The sequence below is a fragment of the Mustela nigripes genome, chromosome 7, assembly GCF_022355385.1.
Source record: "Mustela nigripes isolate SB6536 chromosome 7, MUSNIG.SB6536, whole genome shotgun sequence".
NCBI lineage: Eukaryota > Metazoa > Chordata > Mammalia > Carnivora > Mustelidae > Mustela > Mustela nigripes.
Genome location: NC_081563.1, coordinates 49,823,340 through 49,841,508, shown reverse-complemented (window position 1 = coordinate 49,841,508; position 18,169 = coordinate 49,823,340). Strand labels below are relative to the sequence as shown.

The 18,169-nt window shown below is 49.1% G+C and overlaps 3 protein-coding genes across 4 annotated transcripts; 1 reads left to right on the top strand and 2 right to left on the bottom strand.

The window, feature by feature from the left end:
* Nucleotides 1-2,521: 2,521 nt before the first annotated feature.
* On the bottom strand, nucleotides 2,522-7,810 carry LOC132022506 (retinol dehydrogenase 12-like). The gene is made up of 6 exons (XM_059407761.1): nucleotides 7,523-7,810; nucleotides 7,150-7,389; nucleotides 6,831-6,920; nucleotides 4,007-4,195; nucleotides 3,407-3,513; nucleotides 2,522-3,292 (listed from the first exon to the last, which is right to left on the bottom strand). Exons 1-6 carry the CDS (start codon nucleotides 7,698-7,700, stop codon nucleotides 3,104-3,106), a joined length of 993 nt encoding a protein of 330 aa, XP_059263744.1. The 5' UTR covers nucleotides 7,701-7,810; the 3' UTR covers nucleotides 2,522-3,103.
* Nucleotides 7,811-8,333: 523 nt separating this feature from the next.
* Nucleotides 8,334-14,317, bottom strand: C7H2orf81 (chromosome 7 C2orf81 homolog). The gene is made up of 4 exons (XM_059405789.1): nucleotides 14,199-14,317; nucleotides 10,253-10,483; nucleotides 9,942-10,163; nucleotides 8,334-9,790 (listed from the first exon to the last, which is right to left on the bottom strand). Exons 1-4 carry the CDS (start codon nucleotides 14,214-14,216, stop codon nucleotides 8,393-8,395), a joined length of 1,869 nt encoding a protein of 622 aa, XP_059261772.1. The 5' UTR covers nucleotides 14,217-14,317; the 3' UTR covers nucleotides 8,334-8,392.
* A 62-nt stretch (nucleotides 14,318-14,379) lies between these two features.
* WDR54 (WD repeat domain 54) lies at nucleotides 14,380-18,149 on the top strand. 2 transcript variants are annotated; one of them, XM_059405798.1, is made up of 10 exons: nucleotides 14,380-14,480; nucleotides 14,806-15,083; nucleotides 15,252-15,314; nucleotides 15,737-15,803; nucleotides 15,896-15,949; nucleotides 16,279-16,406; nucleotides 17,287-17,387; nucleotides 17,462-17,624; nucleotides 17,811-17,885; nucleotides 17,963-18,149. In XM_059405798.1, the coding sequence occupies exons 2-10, from the start codon at nucleotides 14,862-14,864 to the stop codon at nucleotides 18,092-18,094; spliced, it is 1,005 nt and encodes a 334-aa protein (XP_059261781.1). In that variant the 5' UTR covers nucleotides 14,380-14,480; nucleotides 14,806-14,861; the 3' UTR covers nucleotides 18,095-18,149. The 2 variants fall into 2 exon arrangements, with proteins under 2 accessions (XP_059261781.1, XP_059261782.1); XM_059405799.1 differs by having other exon boundaries at nucleotides 14,403-14,480; nucleotides 14,861-15,083.
* Nucleotides 18,150-18,169: the final 20 nt, after the last annotated feature.

Genomic DNA, 18,169 nt, shown 5'->3' with positions numbered 1-18,169 from the left:
AATACGGAAGGATGTACTTCAGGTAAAACGAAAATAATCCCAGGTGGAAGATCTGGGACACAAGAAAGAAGACAAGGCAAAGAAAATACTTGGGGTGCCTGGGTGGCTCGGTGGGTTAAAGCCTCTGCCAAAGCTCAGCTCATGATCCCAAGGTCCTGGGATAGAGCTCCGCATTGGGCTCTCTGCTCAGCAGGGAGCCTGCTTCCTCCTCTCTCTCTGCCTGCCTCTCTGCCAACTTGTGATCTGTCTGTCAAATAAATAAATAAAATCTTTAAAAAAAAAAAAAGAAAATATTAAACATGTGGGTAAGTCTACACAAATATGAACTATTTAAAATAATAACAATACATTTGATTTGTGCAATTAACAAACTAACCATCATCAAAATATCAGATTATAAAAGCATACAAATTCAAAGAGAATAATTAATGTTAAAGAATTCTAATATCTATGTATTGTTTGAAAGAAGTATAAAAATACCTACTAAAGAGACAACGTACATGTTAAGTCCGCAGCACCTGAATTGAAGGACCCCAGGTCAGAATTATACTATAGCCTATAAGTTTTAACATTCTTTTTATAACCAGCTTATGCTAACTGAGAAACTGTAGCTAGCTGACCATAGATAAGGGAATCAGCAAGCAGCATAACAGGATAACGAATAGCGAAAATCTGTGTTTAACCCGGCTGTTTCTGGCTTCTGTATAATAATGCTTCTAAGGCTTTGCTAAGAAATGAAAAATTGCTTAAACCCTCAACTCTAAGGAGCAAGAGGCTGGCTGAGGACAAAGCAAAAGCTGGCGCCTTGCACCCCCCCCTTCACCCACTCCCCTTGGTAACATGTGTGACATTTCACAGGCACCCCTGACTGCCCTACAAGAAGAGCAAATGGTTATCTTGCAGAGATCACAGTCCTGCAAGGCAGGAGTCTCTCTTGGTTTACAAATGTCCTTGAGATTTACAACAAAGAAGTAGCCTTATCAATAGCTCAATTTCCAAAGACACATAACTCAGTTTCTCAGGCCCTAACGTCACCCTCCCCTCCATAAAAAACCGAAGGAGATGGAGGTAGAAGGAAAAGTAAATAAAGTTAAATTTCTTTTAAGACCTAAATCTCACTAACAAGGACGTTTGATAGCAGGAATGTAACATTCCACCAGGAGACTCCCAATTGTCTTTATGTTAGTGCCTCATTAGAGGGAAAGTGGCCTTGGCTTGATAGTAACCAGGCCTTCAATATCCTGATAGTGCTTTCATTCGCATGCATGGGCTAATCGGCCAGTTCTGCTTCTGTAAGATTGCTTTGTCTGCTTTCGCACGTGGGTCCCCTGATCCACTCCACTGACGCCAAGTATGCCTGTTCAAACTATCAATCAGTCAGCTCAGCCCCTCCCGAAACTTGTTTGTCCATAAAAATCCTGCACTACCCCAGCCTGGTGTGCTCGGTTAGCTGGAGCTGCCGACCACCCGCCGGTACCTGCGTGACAATAAACCTCTTGCTGTTTGCATCCAGTGGCAGTGTTGGATTCTTGGGTAAGGGGATCCGCGGGTCTTTCAGAATGACTCAGTCGGTTAAGCAGCGGGCTCTTGGTTTCAACTCAGGTCACCGTCTCAGAGTCCTGAGATGGAGCCTTGAGCATTGAGCCTCTCCTGGGCTCTGCGCTCAGCGAGGAGTTGAAGAGTCAGCTTGAGATTCTGTCTCTACGCCTCCACCCTTTGCTGCAAGCCCTCTTTCTAAAATAAATAAAATCCTTAAGAAAGGGAGACTGTTAAGTCAAATGTACAGGTTGAAATTTTTTGATTAAACACTAAAGAACCGAAATAGATTATCTAATACTTTCAAAATAAGAGAGGGAGTTTAAAAATGGAAAAAATCCTTCCACTACTCTCTGAGGCTCCCAGCCAGCCTTCTTCCCCTCCCTCACTTAGGGTCTGACTCAGATCCCAGTCTGGTGGCCCCCTCAGCTTCTCCCAGATTCCTTCCCAATTTCTCTCAGAGCCATTTCCCCTAAAAAGTTTCTTGTACATTCAGTCCCAACTTAGCGTCTGCTTCTCAGATGATATTCCCGGACTAGCACAAATCCCCGATTCATTTTATGAGGTGAATAGATCCATGACAGTGAAACAAGTCAATAGCGATATGAGTAAAGAAAAGTACAGGCCAGGGGTGCCTGGCTGGTTCAGTTGGAAGAGCGTGTGACTCTTCATCTTGGGATCATGAGTTGGAGCCCTGCATAGGGTGTAGAGATGGCTTAAATAACATTTAAAAAGAAAGAAAGTACAGGCCAGTCTCATTTATGAACACGGTACAAAGTGCAAAACAAAAACTTGAGTATGCTCCATTTAGCAATGTCTACCCAACACAGTGACCAGAAATGCAAGGTTGGCTTAATACTAGAAAATCTATAAAGGTCTTCTAGAAAAAGAAATAAAAGAATAGTGATAAGAGAAGAACTGAAACTGTTATTTTTCCTAGACAGTGTGATTTTCTGTGTAGAAAAACCAAAGCACCTACAGATAATTCATGAAACTTAGATAATTTATTACAGTCATTCAACAGACAATCAGCACACAAAGGTGAAGACATCATTCACAATAGCATCAAAATGTAGTACCTGAATTGAATGTAATAAAACCAGTGTAAGATCTTTATGGATAAAATTATTTAAAATTTTGTAAAGATATTGGAAAGGATCAAATAGTAGATACAATGGAATCACAGAAGGGTTTGTGTGCGTGTGAAATTTGAAGAGCTGATTCCCAAATGTATATGGCTGAACAGACACTAGGAGAAAAACAATGGGCTCCCAGCACTGCATTAACTGATCTTGATGCTTGGCTTGTTACTCCGTCTCAACACCAAGTGGGACTCCATAGGTTTGCAGATTCTAGGGGCCACAGGATGAATGCTTCCATCAGAGAACTGGCAGGAAATTAGAAGCTGAAACAATCCTCTGGCTAATCTGAGCTTTCATAGCCCTGAGCCAGTAGGAAGAAGAAGTGATTGATACTTAGAGCCAATAAACAAAAGGCATGATCAGAGGAGGGCTGGGAGCCTGTGAGGATGGCAAGTTCGCAGAGGGTTCAGCAGGGTCACAGAGGGTTAGTCCATCTTCTCTAGGTTTGTTAGCTGGGCTGTGGCATTCCAGAGCCTTTGGGCCACTTGAGGATCCCGAGCAGTTTTAGCGGGAAGAGTTATCATACAGGAACTGCTAAAATATTTTCCAGAAACACCATCCAGCTCCTTTGCCAAGCTCAGGTAGAGGACTGGGATTGCCCCTTGTTTGACGTTCTGTAGAGGGGAAGAGAGGGAGTCAGGCCAAACTGACTTTCCCTTGCTGGGGACACACAGAAGCGCAGCGCTGCCCCACCCTCTTCAGGCTGAGCCGGCTCCTCCCCTACCCACCTTACAGAAGATGCTGGAGAGCCAGAAGCAGCATCGGTATGGCCAAGAGAACTGCTTCATGATCTCTGTGTATACTACACCTGGGTCCACAGAGTTCACAGTCACACCTGAGAGGAGGAGTCATGGGTACAGTGCACAGTGAAATGAGAGGGGGATATTGGGAAGAAAGGGGTAAGTGTGGTTCTCCAGTGGGCAACGATTGGAGGATCCTACCAGGTCTGTGGGGCAGAGGTAACCAGAGATTTGGGGGTGGTGCCAAGGAAGTCAGTCCTCTGGAACTTACACAAATGGTGATATATTCAAGCCAGTGAGGAGACAGGAGTATCGGAAAGCCCTGGGTGAACACAGTGGATGGTGTTGGTTTGGGAGAATACTGAGAGGAGAGACCTGTTGTAAGTGATAAGAGAGTTGGAAAGATCAAAAAAGGAGATTGAAGACAGGGTTCCGGGCACTATAGACTGCACTGATGACCAGTGGGGGAGATTAACAGCTGGCCTGGGGGCCACTGGGAGTAGGTTATGGCCAGAACATGTTGGGTGAGATGTGAAGTGTTGGAGGTGGCACTGGGATGGAGGAATAGGATGTGTCAGAGGCAATTACCTGTCCCTTGAAGTCTCCGGGCAAGCTCCCCAGTGAAGGAGGTCAAGAGCAGTTTGCTGCAATCGTAGTTCTTGTTAAAAGCCAAAGGCTTCCCAGCCCCTGTCAGATGTTTCTCATCAACATAGCCATGGGCATGCCGAAAGGAAGACACATTCACTACCCGGGCTGACCCCGCCCGTTGTAGGGCCCCTGGGTGAAAAGAGGACCACACTCCTTCAATCCAAATTCTGGAGTAAACTCCCATGCCCACTCCCCAGCCTGTCTCTCTAGGAGACTCCAAGAGAGCAGAGACCATCCAGGGCTTTCAAGATAGGGTCACTGAGCCCCACACCCCATGTTCCCCAGGCTAAGCACAGGACAGCTTAATGTGAACAAAGACTTCATTTTCGTTAGTTGGTTTCCTAATTTTTTTTCTCCTCTTTTATTGTATTATTTGGATTTTTGTCTTGCTTTTCTTCCACTTGTCTGCTGGAGCTGCTTTCATTGATCCCTGTTTATGTTTTACCTCACTGGTGGCTAAGAGAGAAAAGTAAAGGTTGAAGACACTGTGAAAGCTATCTTTGGCGTATTTGTCACACAAACGTTCATTAGATGTCTGGATTATGGCAGACACCAAGACAGATACTAAGGACATAAGGGTGCTGGATTGAAGGGGAAGAAATGTATTTAGAGATACTTGGGAAAGTGTGTGTGTGTGTGTGTGTGTGTGTGTGTGTGTGTGTTTTAAACCAGCTCTCAGGAGGCCTGGGTGGCTCAGTTGGTTAAGTATCTACGTTCGGCTCAGCTCATGACCCCGGGTTCTGAGACTGAGTCCCACATCAGGCTCCTTGCTCAGTGGGGAGCCTGCTTCTCCCTCTGCCTGCAGCTCTCCCTGCTTGTGCTTTCTCTCTCTTTCTTTCTCTGACAAATAAATAAATAAAATCTTTAAAAACCCAGCTATCTTCCAGGGTAACAAAAATAAAATTACAATCAATAGTATAAGTTAAATCTTTTTAAAAAGTACCTCCCTATATATCTCTAGCTATATAAAATTTGGATCATATAAGTAGTTGTCACATATGACTTTACGGTGTTGAAAATGCCAAAACTATTTTGAGCCGTACATTTAGATTATGAATCACAAATGAAAAACCGAACAGGTGGTATTTAGGCAAAATTTGCTGGGGAGAAAATTATTCTTAAAGAAAACAGATCTGAGATTTGCAGGCGTAGTGACATAAAGACCAAAGGGGCTCACAGCCTAGTTGGAGACAGATCCTCATGGAACAGTGTTGATGCGGGAACGGGAATGTATACAAGGGTGGAGGGAGCCCTGCAAATGGGGGGGGCTGCTGGGGGCGGCATTGGCAGGATCCACAGCACAGGTGATATCTGTGCTGAGTCCTGGCAGAGGAACTAAAGTTAAGTCAGCTGAAAGAGCAGGAAAGGATATTCCTCATAGAAACAAGCACATGTGCCAAAAGCAGAGCCAGAGGGGGGGAAAAAAGGTCCAAGAGCTACAGAGCATAGCTACAGACTGTCTGCTGGAGAGCAGAGCGTGGATAAAAGTTAGGGGAGAAGGTGAGGCTCTTAGTCTGCAGGGGGTCTGTGCTTGGAAAGAACAGGCTTAGAGTTTCTCCTCTAAAGGATAATTACCTTCCAAGGATATTAAGCAAGTGATGTGGTGAATAATGATTCCCTACAAGCAGGAGAAAGAATGAAGGAGGAGAGGAGATGGGATGCCTGGGTGGCTCAGCCAGTTAAGTGTCTGATTTTGACTCGGGCGGTCCTGGGATTAACTCTTGCATCAGACTCCTTGCTCAGTGGAGAGCCTGCTTTTCCCTCTGTCTGCCACTCCTCCTGCTTGGGCTCTCTCTCTCTCTCTCTCTCTGACAAATAAATAAATAAAATATTTATAAAGGGAAAGGAGGAGGAGGAGAGAAGACACTTTAAAAAAGAGAGAGAGAAGGGGAGGAGAGAAGTCAGTTTGAGAAAGTAGGACTAGGCAAGGTGTAGACAGGGGTTTACAATTTGTCAAAAGGGGGAAAGTTACTACTTGAGAACCCATAGAGTTTTGCCTTGTTCTTTGTTCTCTTTCCAGTTGGGGCTCATTTAATCAGCCGCTAGGGAGTCCATGAGATCCTGGCAACACGAATTGCCTCTCAAGAAGGGAATGGTAGCTCATTTTCAAGGAAAGGAGAATTTTTAAAAATGTAATCCCTTTTGTACACTTTCAATTTTGTGTTTTGGACACATATTACCTAACCCAAACAATTTATTTTATTTTAAAGAGGCTATTACACAGTCCAGGAGAAAATGTTAGGAAGAAGGTACCTGCCCCTCATTCTGTCCCAGCCTCCCCAGGAGGCTTACTTCCTTACTTGGAAAGTATTAAAAAATCAGAAAATCAAAGGACTCAAGCCCAAGAGAGAGAAGCGTTCTGTCTAGATTTCTGGTGGTTCTTGAGCTGTTTGAGAGCAGGAAGTTGGGCTTCTTGGTGTCTATGTTCCTAGTGGTCTAGTGCTCCCCTTAAGAAGCTTTTGTTGAGATGACTGACTCTACTGGTCTAGCTAAAATGCAGATCTTGGGGAAGGAGAGGTGGGATCTTAAACCCTCTTGCTGGTTGTATTTGGGGCTCACTGATTTTATTACCAGCTTCCTACTCCTGACTTGTGTCAGCTGGGTTCCCCTGCTGTGTGAGGGGGGAAAGCATATCAGGTCATCACTCAGTGAGCAGCTGGGGCCAAGCAGAAGGAAGTGGCCATGGGGACAGTAAGCCAAGAAAATGCCAGGGGAATGGAGAATCAAGGCTGGCATAGAAGGGAGGCACCCCATTCTCCCTTACCTTGGAGTAGATTTGTAAGCAGGAAGGGCCCAACATAGTTGGTAGCAAAAGTGAAATCAAGGCCCTCTGGGGTAAGTGTCTTGGGGATTCCTGGGAGGAGATAACACAGGTGAGGTAATGGAAGGAGACAAGATCTGGGAGACAAATTGACATTTAATAGAAATGCCACAGAACATGGCATGTATGAATTTAGGTTTTTAGGGTCGTGTATGAATTCCAGGTTTTTCAGCAGGGTGCACAGGTTAGGTTTGGTGGATGCCTGTTTTAGGGTCCCTGAACAGGGAAGGAGGCGCCTGAGACGAGTCCGGGGGAAACATACCACAGATTGCAGCATTATTAACCAGCAGGTGTATCTCAGGAGACTCCTGCAGAAGCCACCGGACAAAGCTCCGGATGGAGGCCATTGAGCTCAAGTCCACCTGGCTGAGCAGGAGGCAGTTACTCTTTGAGACTACTTGGATCTCAGACAGGGCTTGCTGTCCACGCTCCCGGTTCCGGCAGGCAAGGATCACACGGGCCCCACGGCGGGCCAGCTCCTGGGATACAGCCTTCCCTATGCCTGGAGGAGAGCAGCTTAGAGTAGCCTAGCCTGAGGAGTGTCTAGAGAGGCCGGTCCTTGCCCCCACCCTCCTTCCTGGCGCCACTGGGGCCCGAGGCACCTAGTGAAGCCACAGGATGAGAAGAGCACTCACCACTGTTGGCACCGGTCACCACTGCTGTCTTCCCGGTTAAGTCTGTGGAGCACTGCTGGAGGTCCCAAAGACGAGACTCATGCCAGAACCACAGACTTAGTCGAAGCAGGAGAACCAGCATGAGCAGGACAGACCCAGGGCTCCAGACCAGGGTGCTGAGTAGCGACCACAGTGCCATAGCAAAGACTTGGTGGTCTGCCACCAGGGGAACTGGGCTGTGGTGGAGGTAAACTGGGGAGGAACTAGTCAAAGCTGAATGCAGATTAGCAATCAGGCTGTGGTAGTGCCTAGGACACAAAATTTAAAGAGGCTACTCACTCTCAGATTTGCTCAAACATGCTGTTTGGACTGGGGAGTAAATTCCACCTTAAATTGCAAGTTTTGGACATTTGATTGCCTCACTGCTCTCTTTAGCCCAGAGCCAGTGCTTCTTTGAAATGTGTATAGGCTGATGGTTGTCTCCAAGTGAAACCTGGACTTGCACTCTAAGCTGGATTGGTGAATTGCAGGGATTGGAGAAGAAAGATAGCAAATCCCCCGTCTTTAATCAATGTGTGCTTAAGCAGCCCCTACTGCAAGGAGACTGAGTGATTCCAACTGAGACAGACCCCTCTTACAGCCCTTATGTCTACTCTTCTGGGGAGAGGGGGATAGTTCTCCAGAATGCCTCTGTAACCCATTGCAGGGTCTCCCAATGGGTGGAAATAGGGTCATTTCCTGGAACCAGTGTTCTGTATCCTTCTAGGACTGTAAGGCAACGGCTCCTGATTGAGCGCCCTTGGAAGAAACTGACAAAGACATCAGGTCAACTCTTCAGGCAACTCAGGTGTTTATTGAGCAAGCAGAAAGAAGGAACGCACCACCTGAGCTTCAGGGCCCAGAATAGGGTAGGTGCTCGGGGAGGAGTGACCACACTTTGGGCTTTGGGTTCTTCATTATTTGTCTCACGGACACCTGAGGATTTGGGGCGCCTGTCTGGATGGGCTGCTGCTCAATGGGAAGAGAGGTGCCACTTTCCCTGTCCTCCTGCTGGGGTACTGCAGCCCTGAGCAGCACCTGGGTGGTTGGGTTCCACATGCTCACACCAGGAGCCAGCTTCATTGCGTCAGGCAGCAACATGGGCTTCCACATCACTTGGGACGTGGCCTCAAGGACTCGGGGTGCTGTATATGGCCCCCTGCGAGGATCCTGACCCTCCCGGTCGCTGGGATCCAGGCCCTGTGGATTTACGCGGCTGCGGCCAGCCCATATCTCACCCAGCAACTCAGCCTCCCCCTCCCAGCCACTGGGCCACTTGGCACCAGGCCACAGTTTGGGGCTGGGGCTCCGGGCCAGATCAGGGAAAGCCAGATGAGTGGCAAGAAAGCCAAGCCCAGGTTTGGGAAAGGGAAACTTTGACCCAAAGCCTGGTGACGGTAGGCCTAGGCTTAAAGTTGGGGATTGGAGGCTGGGGCCCAGGCCCATGGCAGGGAAATGAACGCTAGGCGGGAGAGAGAAGAAAACTGTCGGGGAGACATGGGCACCAGGTCTGGCTGCTAGGGATCTGGCGGGAGCCTCGGGAGTCTTGGTCTTCCTGAGCCTCTGGCGCCCGCGGTAGGCTTCCAGGGGGCGTGCCTCGGCGTCCGGAACCAGAACCTCGGCCAGAGGGCGCACCCAGTGGCGCGGCAGGCGCCTGGGGTCCAGACGTGCCCCAGTCTTGCGACCCATCCTATAGCGAGGCCGGCTCCGCAGTGGGTCCTCCAACCTAGGCTGCTGTGGCTCTAATGAGGCTGAGGGGACAATCGTGGTGGTGCCGCCCGCAGAGAGGCCAATCCCCAACACGCCTGAGTCGATGAGGGGCACATCCTCCTTGATGAGAGGAACGTCCTCCTCCTTGAGCTTCAGCCAGTCCCCAGATACTTGCAGCTGGGACGTGCAACAATAGAGGTCCTCCAGCGAGAACTGGGAACCCCCAGGCTGCGCCGCCTGGGTCAAGGCCTGGGTGCTGGCTACCTGGGACAGCTCCATAGAAGGGTGGGGACTGCCATTGGGAGCCATCTCCACTGACGGTTGGCGGCTCGCATTCAAGGACCCCGCTGTGGCCTGGTGGTCTCTGGCCTGGACGTCCAAGTCCTCTAAAGGACCCCGGGACCCTGTGTCCTGAAACAGCTCTGGGGTAGGTGGCGGGCCCTGAGTGACTGGCAGCTCTGGAGAATGTTCCATCTGCTCCTGAGAGCCTTTCCCCATCCACCGTGTTCCTAGAGACATCTGATCCTCGCTCCCTTGGTCCTAGGGAAATGCATTGGGAGTAGGGGGTAGAGGGTGTGTAGTGAGACCTTGGAAAGAGGAGACAGGAATTAAGGGTAGAGGAGTCCAGAGAGGCTCAGTGGGGCTCAGGGTAGGGGTGTGGGGATCAGAGGGAGCTGGGGATTGGGCTTACCTCATCTTGGAAGGTCTCCTCTGGGCCCATGGAGGCGGGGGCATGCAGCACAGGCACTGATCCCTGAGCCCAGGCATCTGTCGTGCATGCCAACGGTTCCTCATCCTCGCCCCACGTGGGGTCCTCAGCCACTGCTGATTCTCCCTCATCCCTGGCCAGGAAGCGCCACTCAGTGATCTGCAGCATCGCCTCCCGGGCCTGGCTAATGGTGAATGGAATGCACTGTGGAGATGAGAAAGGATCCAGAGTGGGCTGGACAGATGGGTGGGTGTGGGTGGAGATGGGTCTGGAGAACCTAGATCCAGGCCCACCTGCTGGGTCAAGTAGACTTTGAAGGCAGAGTCCATGACTCGCGCCAGCAGATCAGCCAAGATGTCCCCCACAATATCCTCTCCCTCCTCTAGAGCCATGAGTGCCATCCATTCAGCCTCTGTGAGCCGCCCAGGCACGATGTCCACCTGTGGCGCCTGCACCGTAGGGGGCCGCGTCTTTTCTGCCTTGGATCGGGTCACCCCACGGTCCCGGATCTGTCTCTCCTGCCTCTGTGAGGAAAGAACAGGGCAATCAGGGCAGGAAACAGATAAGTGGAATGGAGAAGCAGCTATAGACTAGGAGGAAGCTTTCTCAAGCCGTCCAGTAAGAAGGAAAAGCCTTTTGAAAGGAGTAATTTACTAACAGCCTAGTATATGTCAAATTTATTTTGGACATTTGACCTTGCTAATTTACTTTTTTAAGATTTATCTATTTAGGGGTGCCTGGGTGGCTCAGTCATTGGGTGTCTGCTTTTGGCTTGGATCATGATCCTGGGTTCCTGGGATTGGGCCCTGTGTTGGGTTCTCTGCTTGGTGGGAAGCCTGCTTCTCCCTCTTCCACTCCCCCTGCTTATGCTTCCTTTTCACTGTGTCTCTCTCTGTCAAATAAATAAATAAAATCATTAAAGAGTTTATTTATTTATTGGGGGGGGAAGAAGGAGAAAATCCCTGCTTCGTGGGAGGAGATCCTGCTGAGTGGGGAGTTGGACATGGGGCTTGATCTCTGGACCCTGAGATTATGACCTCAGCTCAAATCAAGAGTAAGAGGCTTAACTGACTGATCTAGCCAGGCACCCCTGGCCTAACTAATTCAATTTTGATTTTTTTTATTTTTAAAAAAATTATACTTATTTATTTAAGTGAGAGAGCACCGGTGCGGGGGCAGTAGAGGGAGAGGCAGGCTCCCACCAAGCAGGAAGCTGGATGCGGGCTTGATCCCAGGACCCTGGGATCATGACTTGAGCCAAAGGCAGATGCTTAACCATCTGAGCCACCCAGGAACCCTTCTAATTTAATTTTCATGACAGCCCACTAAACCCATTTTTCAAAGAAACTGGAAGGACACAAGTTAATCAGCGCTTGCTTGAGATTACAGAGTACACCCTGGCTATGTAGAGCTCTAACACCACAGTCTCTGCTATTGGCACTAGTTCAAAAGGTCCAAAGTTCTTGAGAGTTCAGAAAAATTAAGGATAAGTCAATAAATGGTTAATGTTTAAAGAACACTAGTCTCCTTCTCTCCCCCAAATCAACTTAGATGCTCATTTTACAGCACTCATCTAAATAACGGATTAAAGGATACACATACACACACACACAAATGAAACAAAAATATAAGCAAAAAATAAAATGTAGGAAAAAATAGATTAAATTGTCATATAATCTCTGGGTGAGAAAAAACTGCCAAAGCATAAAAATTATGTAAGAAATAATAAAGAGGGTGCCGGGTGGCTCAGTGGGTTAAGCCTCTGCCTTAGGCGCAGCTCATGATCCCAGGGTCGTGGAATTGAGCCTCACATCGGGCTCTCTGCTCAGGAGGAAGCCTGCTTCCCTCTCTCTCTCTGCCTGCCTCTCTGCCTACTTGTGATCTCTCTCTGTGTATCAAATAAATAAAATCTTAAAAAAAAGAAATAATAAAGAAATAGCTAGAGAGGGGCTCCTGGGTGGCTCAGTGGGTTAAAGCCTCTGCCTTCGGCTCAGGTCGTAATCCCAGGGTCCTGGGATTGAGCCCCAAATTGGGCTCTCTGCCCCGGCAGGGAGCCTGCTTCCTCTTCTTTCTGCCTGCCTCTCCTTCCTACCTGTGATCTCTGTCAAATAAATAGATAAAATCTTTTTAAAAAAATAGCTAGAGAGTTATATACATATAGGCAAAATTTTCCTGTACTTTTTAAAAATTTTCATTTTATTCATCTATTTGACAGAAAGAGACAGCAGGCAGATGCTTAATGACTGAGCCACCCAGGCACCCCTTCCTGTACTTATTTTTAAGACACTCCTAATTACAAGTTGACAGTAGTTACCATTTACTGGCACCTAAGCATATCAGTTACAAACACTGACTCAAGTCCTACATTTTTAGACTACATATTATTTTTAACCCCATTTTACAGAATTTGTCCAGATCACACAGCAAGGAAGTAGTGAAGTCATAATTCATATGTGGGTCTGTCTGACTCTAGAGCCTGACTTTATCCTGCTTTCCAAAATAAAAAAAAAAAATTGCAACAAATATGAAAAAGGATAAATATCCCCAAGTATATTAAAAACCCACATAAAAAATAAAATCCTAAGACCCCAAGGATAATAAGCAAAGGACAAAACATTACACAAAAATGGAACTGTAAATGACTAATAAACATTTGAAAAGATGTCCAACCTTCAAAAATATCAATTCCAATTTTATGAACACATCCAAAGGCATATCCTGAAATGAAAATAAAATTATATCCTCCAATAAACCCTCTGCTGTCATTTATAATAGCAGAATATTGAAAATATCTATCTAACAAAAAGAGAATATATGGCTAATTGTGTGCCCTCTATACTAAGGAATATTATGCAATGATTAAAGATAATTTTAGGAAGAATTTGCTATATAGGTAATGATAAATGAAAGAAACAGTATACAAAATTACATACCAAGTGTCATCTCTGATGTATAAAGCAGTATATGTTAAAGAAAAGGAAAACATCAAAATTGTCACAGTGGCTATGTTTCTTTCTTGTGCTCTATCTTGTAAGTTCTCTACAATGAGTCTGTGTCCTTTGTAATTAAAAAAAAAACATATAAAAAGAAAAACACTAGTTCCATAAATTCATTTTGGAGACATAGGAAACTTACAGGAAGATTCTTGGGAGCTTCCTCCTTTCCTACATGTCTCCCTTCACTTGGTTCCTTCCAAAATATACCTCTAAAGGTAATCTTCCCAATCTTTACCTCCTCACCCCAACCTTATTGCCTCCTATGAGACGTCCCCTCAAATTCATTCTCTGCCATATCTGGTGTTTCCTAAACATTACACTGAACTCAAAGTCCCTTAAGGCTCATTTCCTTTCTCTGCTAATGAAAACAGCCCTGGTGGCAAGCCCAGGGAATAGCCCACAGACCAGTCCAGGCAGGTAGGGCTGGGAGAGGCAAGCCAGTTCCTTAGCCTTACCCTCCCAGCCTCTCATCTGCCACTCCCGACGGTGACTGTACCTAGATGTGGCCTCTAGAGGCCAGAGATATTATTGCACAAAGTCTCCTCAAATCTGTTTTATTTAAAAATTTCTTGGTTTGGGGGGTACCTGGGTGGCTCAGTAGGTTAAGCCTCCACTCTTGATTTTGGCTCTGGTCATGGTCTCACAGTGGTGAGATCAAGCCCCTGCATGGAGCTCCCAGTCAGCGGGGCGTCCGCTTGAGATTTTCTCTCTCCCTCTCCTTCTGCCCCTCCACAGCTCCCCGTCTCTCGTGGGCTCTCTCGCTCTCAAATAAAAATAAATCTTTTTTTTTTTTTTTTAAAGTCTTGGCTTTTAAACAACTTGACTTTCAAATGCAGCCTCAGAGCTGTTGTTTAACCCATTCCTTCCTCCTAAAATCCTCGAAAGGGAGTTTATTTAGAAACACCTCTCCCCAGTGCCCGACCAATTCTGGCTTATCCCTTTGAACGGGTGCCTCAGTGTAAGAGACTTATTACATGCCTTAGCTGCTTCCAAAGTCAGTTCCCGTTCTTGGGCACTGAACCATACATTTGACTTTTCCCCTCAGGTTCCGAGTGTGACAAAGCGTGGTGTGCGTGGTGCAGGTACAGATTTTCTGCCCCAAACCGACGTGGCTTCCTTGGTCGCCGTGTACGCCAGCATGGTGGGCTGGCGGCGGCTGGCGTGGGGCGGACCCACGGTTCCCCACGCCGACCTTAAATGCCATTCCGGACTCTGGCCCACCCCCAGCTGAGCTGAAGCTCACCGAGCCTTCGTGAGCCATTGCCGCGGCTGTCGCTCCAGCCCCGCTGCTTCGGCTCCCCTTCCTAGATGCTGCCACCTCGGTCTAACTGTCTCCCAAGCAACCGCGCGCTGCACCTAGCGCCCGGACCTAGAGGAAAGAGGCTCGCCCCGCCCACAGTTGCCCTGGCAACCGCGCAGCGCCCAGCACGTTTGGGTTGCTCGGCTCCGCCCAATGGCCGTGCGCGCTTGCGTCGTCTCTATGGTGGCGGCGGGTTCGGAGGGACCGATCGATTCCCCGAGTCAGGCAAGCGACCCTGGGGCTGCGGGTGTGACTTCTGGCCCGGGCTGGGGGGTTCGGGGAGCCAGCTGAGAGAAGAAGGGTCTGGGGCTACCCTGCCTCATCTGCCTTCGGTCGGGCGCTTGCGGCCACCAGGTCCTGTGCCATCACCGTTCCTCCTCTGGGATTCCTCCCATCGCCCCATTGACTCAGCTCTGGGGCGCCCCTTTCCTGCTCCACAAGACCTCCCCACGCCGGACTCCCCTGTTGCAGTCCTCGGGTTCCCCATCACATTCTGACCTCAGTGGTCTCCTTCAGTGCCTCACGACAGCACCCCCCATTCCTCCCGCAGGAATCACCACTGTCGTGTTTCCTGCGCGCCTGTGATTCGGGCCTTTCTCCGCTAGGATGTTTCGCCGGGAGCGCCCGATTCCCCTTCGAGGTTCGGCTGCACCCCTGTGCAATAACCTCAGTGTGCTGCAGGTGCCCTCCCGCAACCTCACACATTTTGGGGTAGTCCATGGACCCAGCGCCCAGCTTCTCAGCGCTGCTCCTGAGGGTGTGCCCTTGGCCCAGCGCCAGCTCCACGCTAAGGAGGGAGCAGGAGTGAGCCCTCCACTTATCACCCAGGTGAGGCATTGAATTGAGAGTGATGTTGCTGAACCCAGTCCTCATCTCTGTCCTTTCTTTCCAAGCCTCAGGAATAGGCCTTCCCTAACCCTCTGATTTTCCACTCTTTGGAGACCTCCTGTCCTCCAGTCTCACCACTTTTTCCTACTCTGGGCCATTTTCCTATAGGTCCATTGGTGTGTCCTCCCCTTCCGAGTGTTGCTGGTACTCACCTCACATAGAGGAATACAGGTAAGAAGAGCTTCCTATCCTCCCCCACTAGAGTCTTTTCAACTCTTCCCCCAGACCCATAAATACTTCCCCACTTTCCTCTAAACACTTACAAACCTTTTACATGTTTAGCCCATTCATATTTCTCATCTCCATTCCTTCCATCTTTTCCAGTTCCCAAGTGCTATCTCCTATACCTGCCCCTTTACTAGCTGCATGACCTCAGGCAATTTAATTAACTTCTCAGGGTCTCAGTGTCCTGAGATGGAAATAAAAGTAGTGCCTGCCTCCCACAGTTGTTTCGAGGGTTATATACCTGCTTCTCACACATGGTTTGTCAGCTCAGGGGAGTGAGACTGTAAGACTAACCTGTATGTGAACTACTCAGCATAGTTCTGCAAAAGTCAGCTGGATGTGCCCCTATCCTTGCTCTTGTTTTCCAGATGTATGAGTCAGATGGCTCTGTCATGGTCTATTGGCACGCACTGGACTCTGGGGATGTATCTCCAGGTACCTGCAGGACTGAGTGGGGTGGGGGTAGGGAGTGTTTGGTGGGGCCGGCAGAGGTGCTATTTCTAATAGTTTTCCCCTTTCATACTCAGTACAGGCTGTGTTTGCCCGAGGAATTGCTTCCATTGGCCGCTTCATCTGTGTGGGTGAGGGGGCCAAAGGCAGGGCATTGGGGGGTGCTATGGCATAGGGGTGCAGGCTTTGGCCGGGATGATGCTGAAGGTTTGGGGGAATTTTTGAAGGTTAGAGGGAAGGGTGGGAGTGAAGGGGGCTCTTATAGAGACTGTGGAAAGCCATGGCAGGCTTCAGAGGGGCAGGATAGGATAGAGTAATGGTAGTCAACGGAGGAGCAGAGCTATTGGAGCAGTGAGAGGTGGGTTTGCTACAGAGGTTTCTGGGGTGGAGGGAATGCTCTGTGTGGTGGTTGAAGACTCGGGGGGATCAGGAAGCCATCAGTGGGGCACTGGTTCTGCAGGAACGTGGTCGGGCCGGGTATTGGTGTTTGACATCCCAGCCAAGGGTCCCAACATTGTACTAAGTGAAGAGCTGGCTGGGCACCAGACATCAGTCACAGACATTGCGACGGAGCCTGCCCAGGGACAGGTGAGTGGATTCCCCCTACTTATTCCAGTGAGCCTGGGAGCCTTCCCACTTTGGCAGGCAGCAGACCTGGGTTTAAGAATGGACTCCACTGCTAAGCAGCTGGATCACTTTGGGCAAATTGCTGCTCTTTCCCAGGCTTCAGCAACCTCAAGTCCAGTGATAAAATCTGATTTTCCATTTATGTCGCATTTAATAGCTCACGAACACTTTTCAGTACTGGTGTGAACTGAGGAGTTGGGACAGATGGTATCTAATAAGATACTTTCCAACTCTGACGTGTGCAGCTTCCTTTTCTGGACTTGCCAAGTCCTGCCCACCTCCAGTGCCCCTCTCTTCAGGAAGCCATCCCCCTATTCCTGCTCCCACTGATCTCCCTTGGCTGAGCCCTGAATTGGTACTGGCCTCAAAGACAACTCTTGTCTCCCTAATTGGATTACAGACCGCTTGAGAACAGGGTATGTATGTTCTCATTCATATCCCCATTGCACCTGACCCAGGGCTGGGCCCAGGGTCTATGTTGGTTGCCTGAGGTTGGGGACTTTCCAGGGGCCTGGACTCTAGTCATGACTGTGACTGGCTTACTGCAGGACCTCCAGATCATAACACTGTGGCCTCAGCTTCCTCATCCATCCAGTGAGGGCAGTTATATACCCCGCTCCTGACTCGTGATTTGTCAGGTCTGGGGAGTGAGATTCTAAGGAATGCAAGGGAGGCACTTTATGCATCCCGAGGGAACCCCGCATCCAGCTGATAAGGGCTCCACATATTGCCCTTTCCCTGGAGAGGCAAAGATGCAGATGCTGTCTCCCTTCCCCTCCTGCCCTGTATATAGGACCCAGCAGGAGAGGAAGGGAAGGACTGATCCTGCTTTTCTCCTCAGGACTGCGTGGCTGACGTGGTGACGGCAGATAACTCAGGCTTGCTGTGTGTCTGGCGGTCAGGGCCCAAATTCAAATTAGTGACCCAAATTCCAGGATTTGGGTAGGTGAGGCAGAAGGGGGTGGGCACCTTCCTGAGGGGTCAGAGGAAATTAAAGTGGCTTATCACCCTTGCAGGGTCCCATGCCCTTCTGTGCAGCTGTGGCACGGGACAGTAGCAGCAGGCTATGGGGATGGACAAGTGCGACTATATGAGGCCAGTACAGGAACTCTGCATGTCCAGATCAGTGCCCACGCCCGGGCCATCTGTGCCCTGGACCTGGCTCCCGAGGTGGGCAAGGTCAGTCTCCTCCTCCATCCCTACCTACCTGTGTTCCTGGTGCTGGGACATTGAGAGGAACTCCACAGGCTTGTCTGCTTCTCAGTGGAGCCCTCTCCCTGGGTGCCTGGGCCAGGCATTCCAGCCTATACTCGTCCCCTCAGCACCTGCTAATGCCCCCTCATCCTCCCACCTTTGGTTTTATAGCTTCTCTCTGCAGCTGAGGACACCTTTGTACACATCTGGAAGCTGAGCAGAAGCCCAGAGAGTGGCCACACTGAGGTATGTGTTGTGGGAGGAGTGGAAAGGGGGCTCCGCACATGAGGCAGCAGGCCCTGAGCAGCCCTCTTCTCCCCCAGGTGGAACACTGTCATGGTGAGTGTGTGCCTGACACCCAGGTGTGCGGTGCCCGATTCTGTGACCCCTCAGGCAGCTCCTTTGCTGTGACTGGCTATGACCTTGCTGAGATCCTGAGATTCAGCAGCGTGTGAGAGAAGAACAGCCCTCCTTTCTCCTTGTGGTATTTATAAAGTAACCCTCCACCCAGCCCTTGTCTGATTACTCAG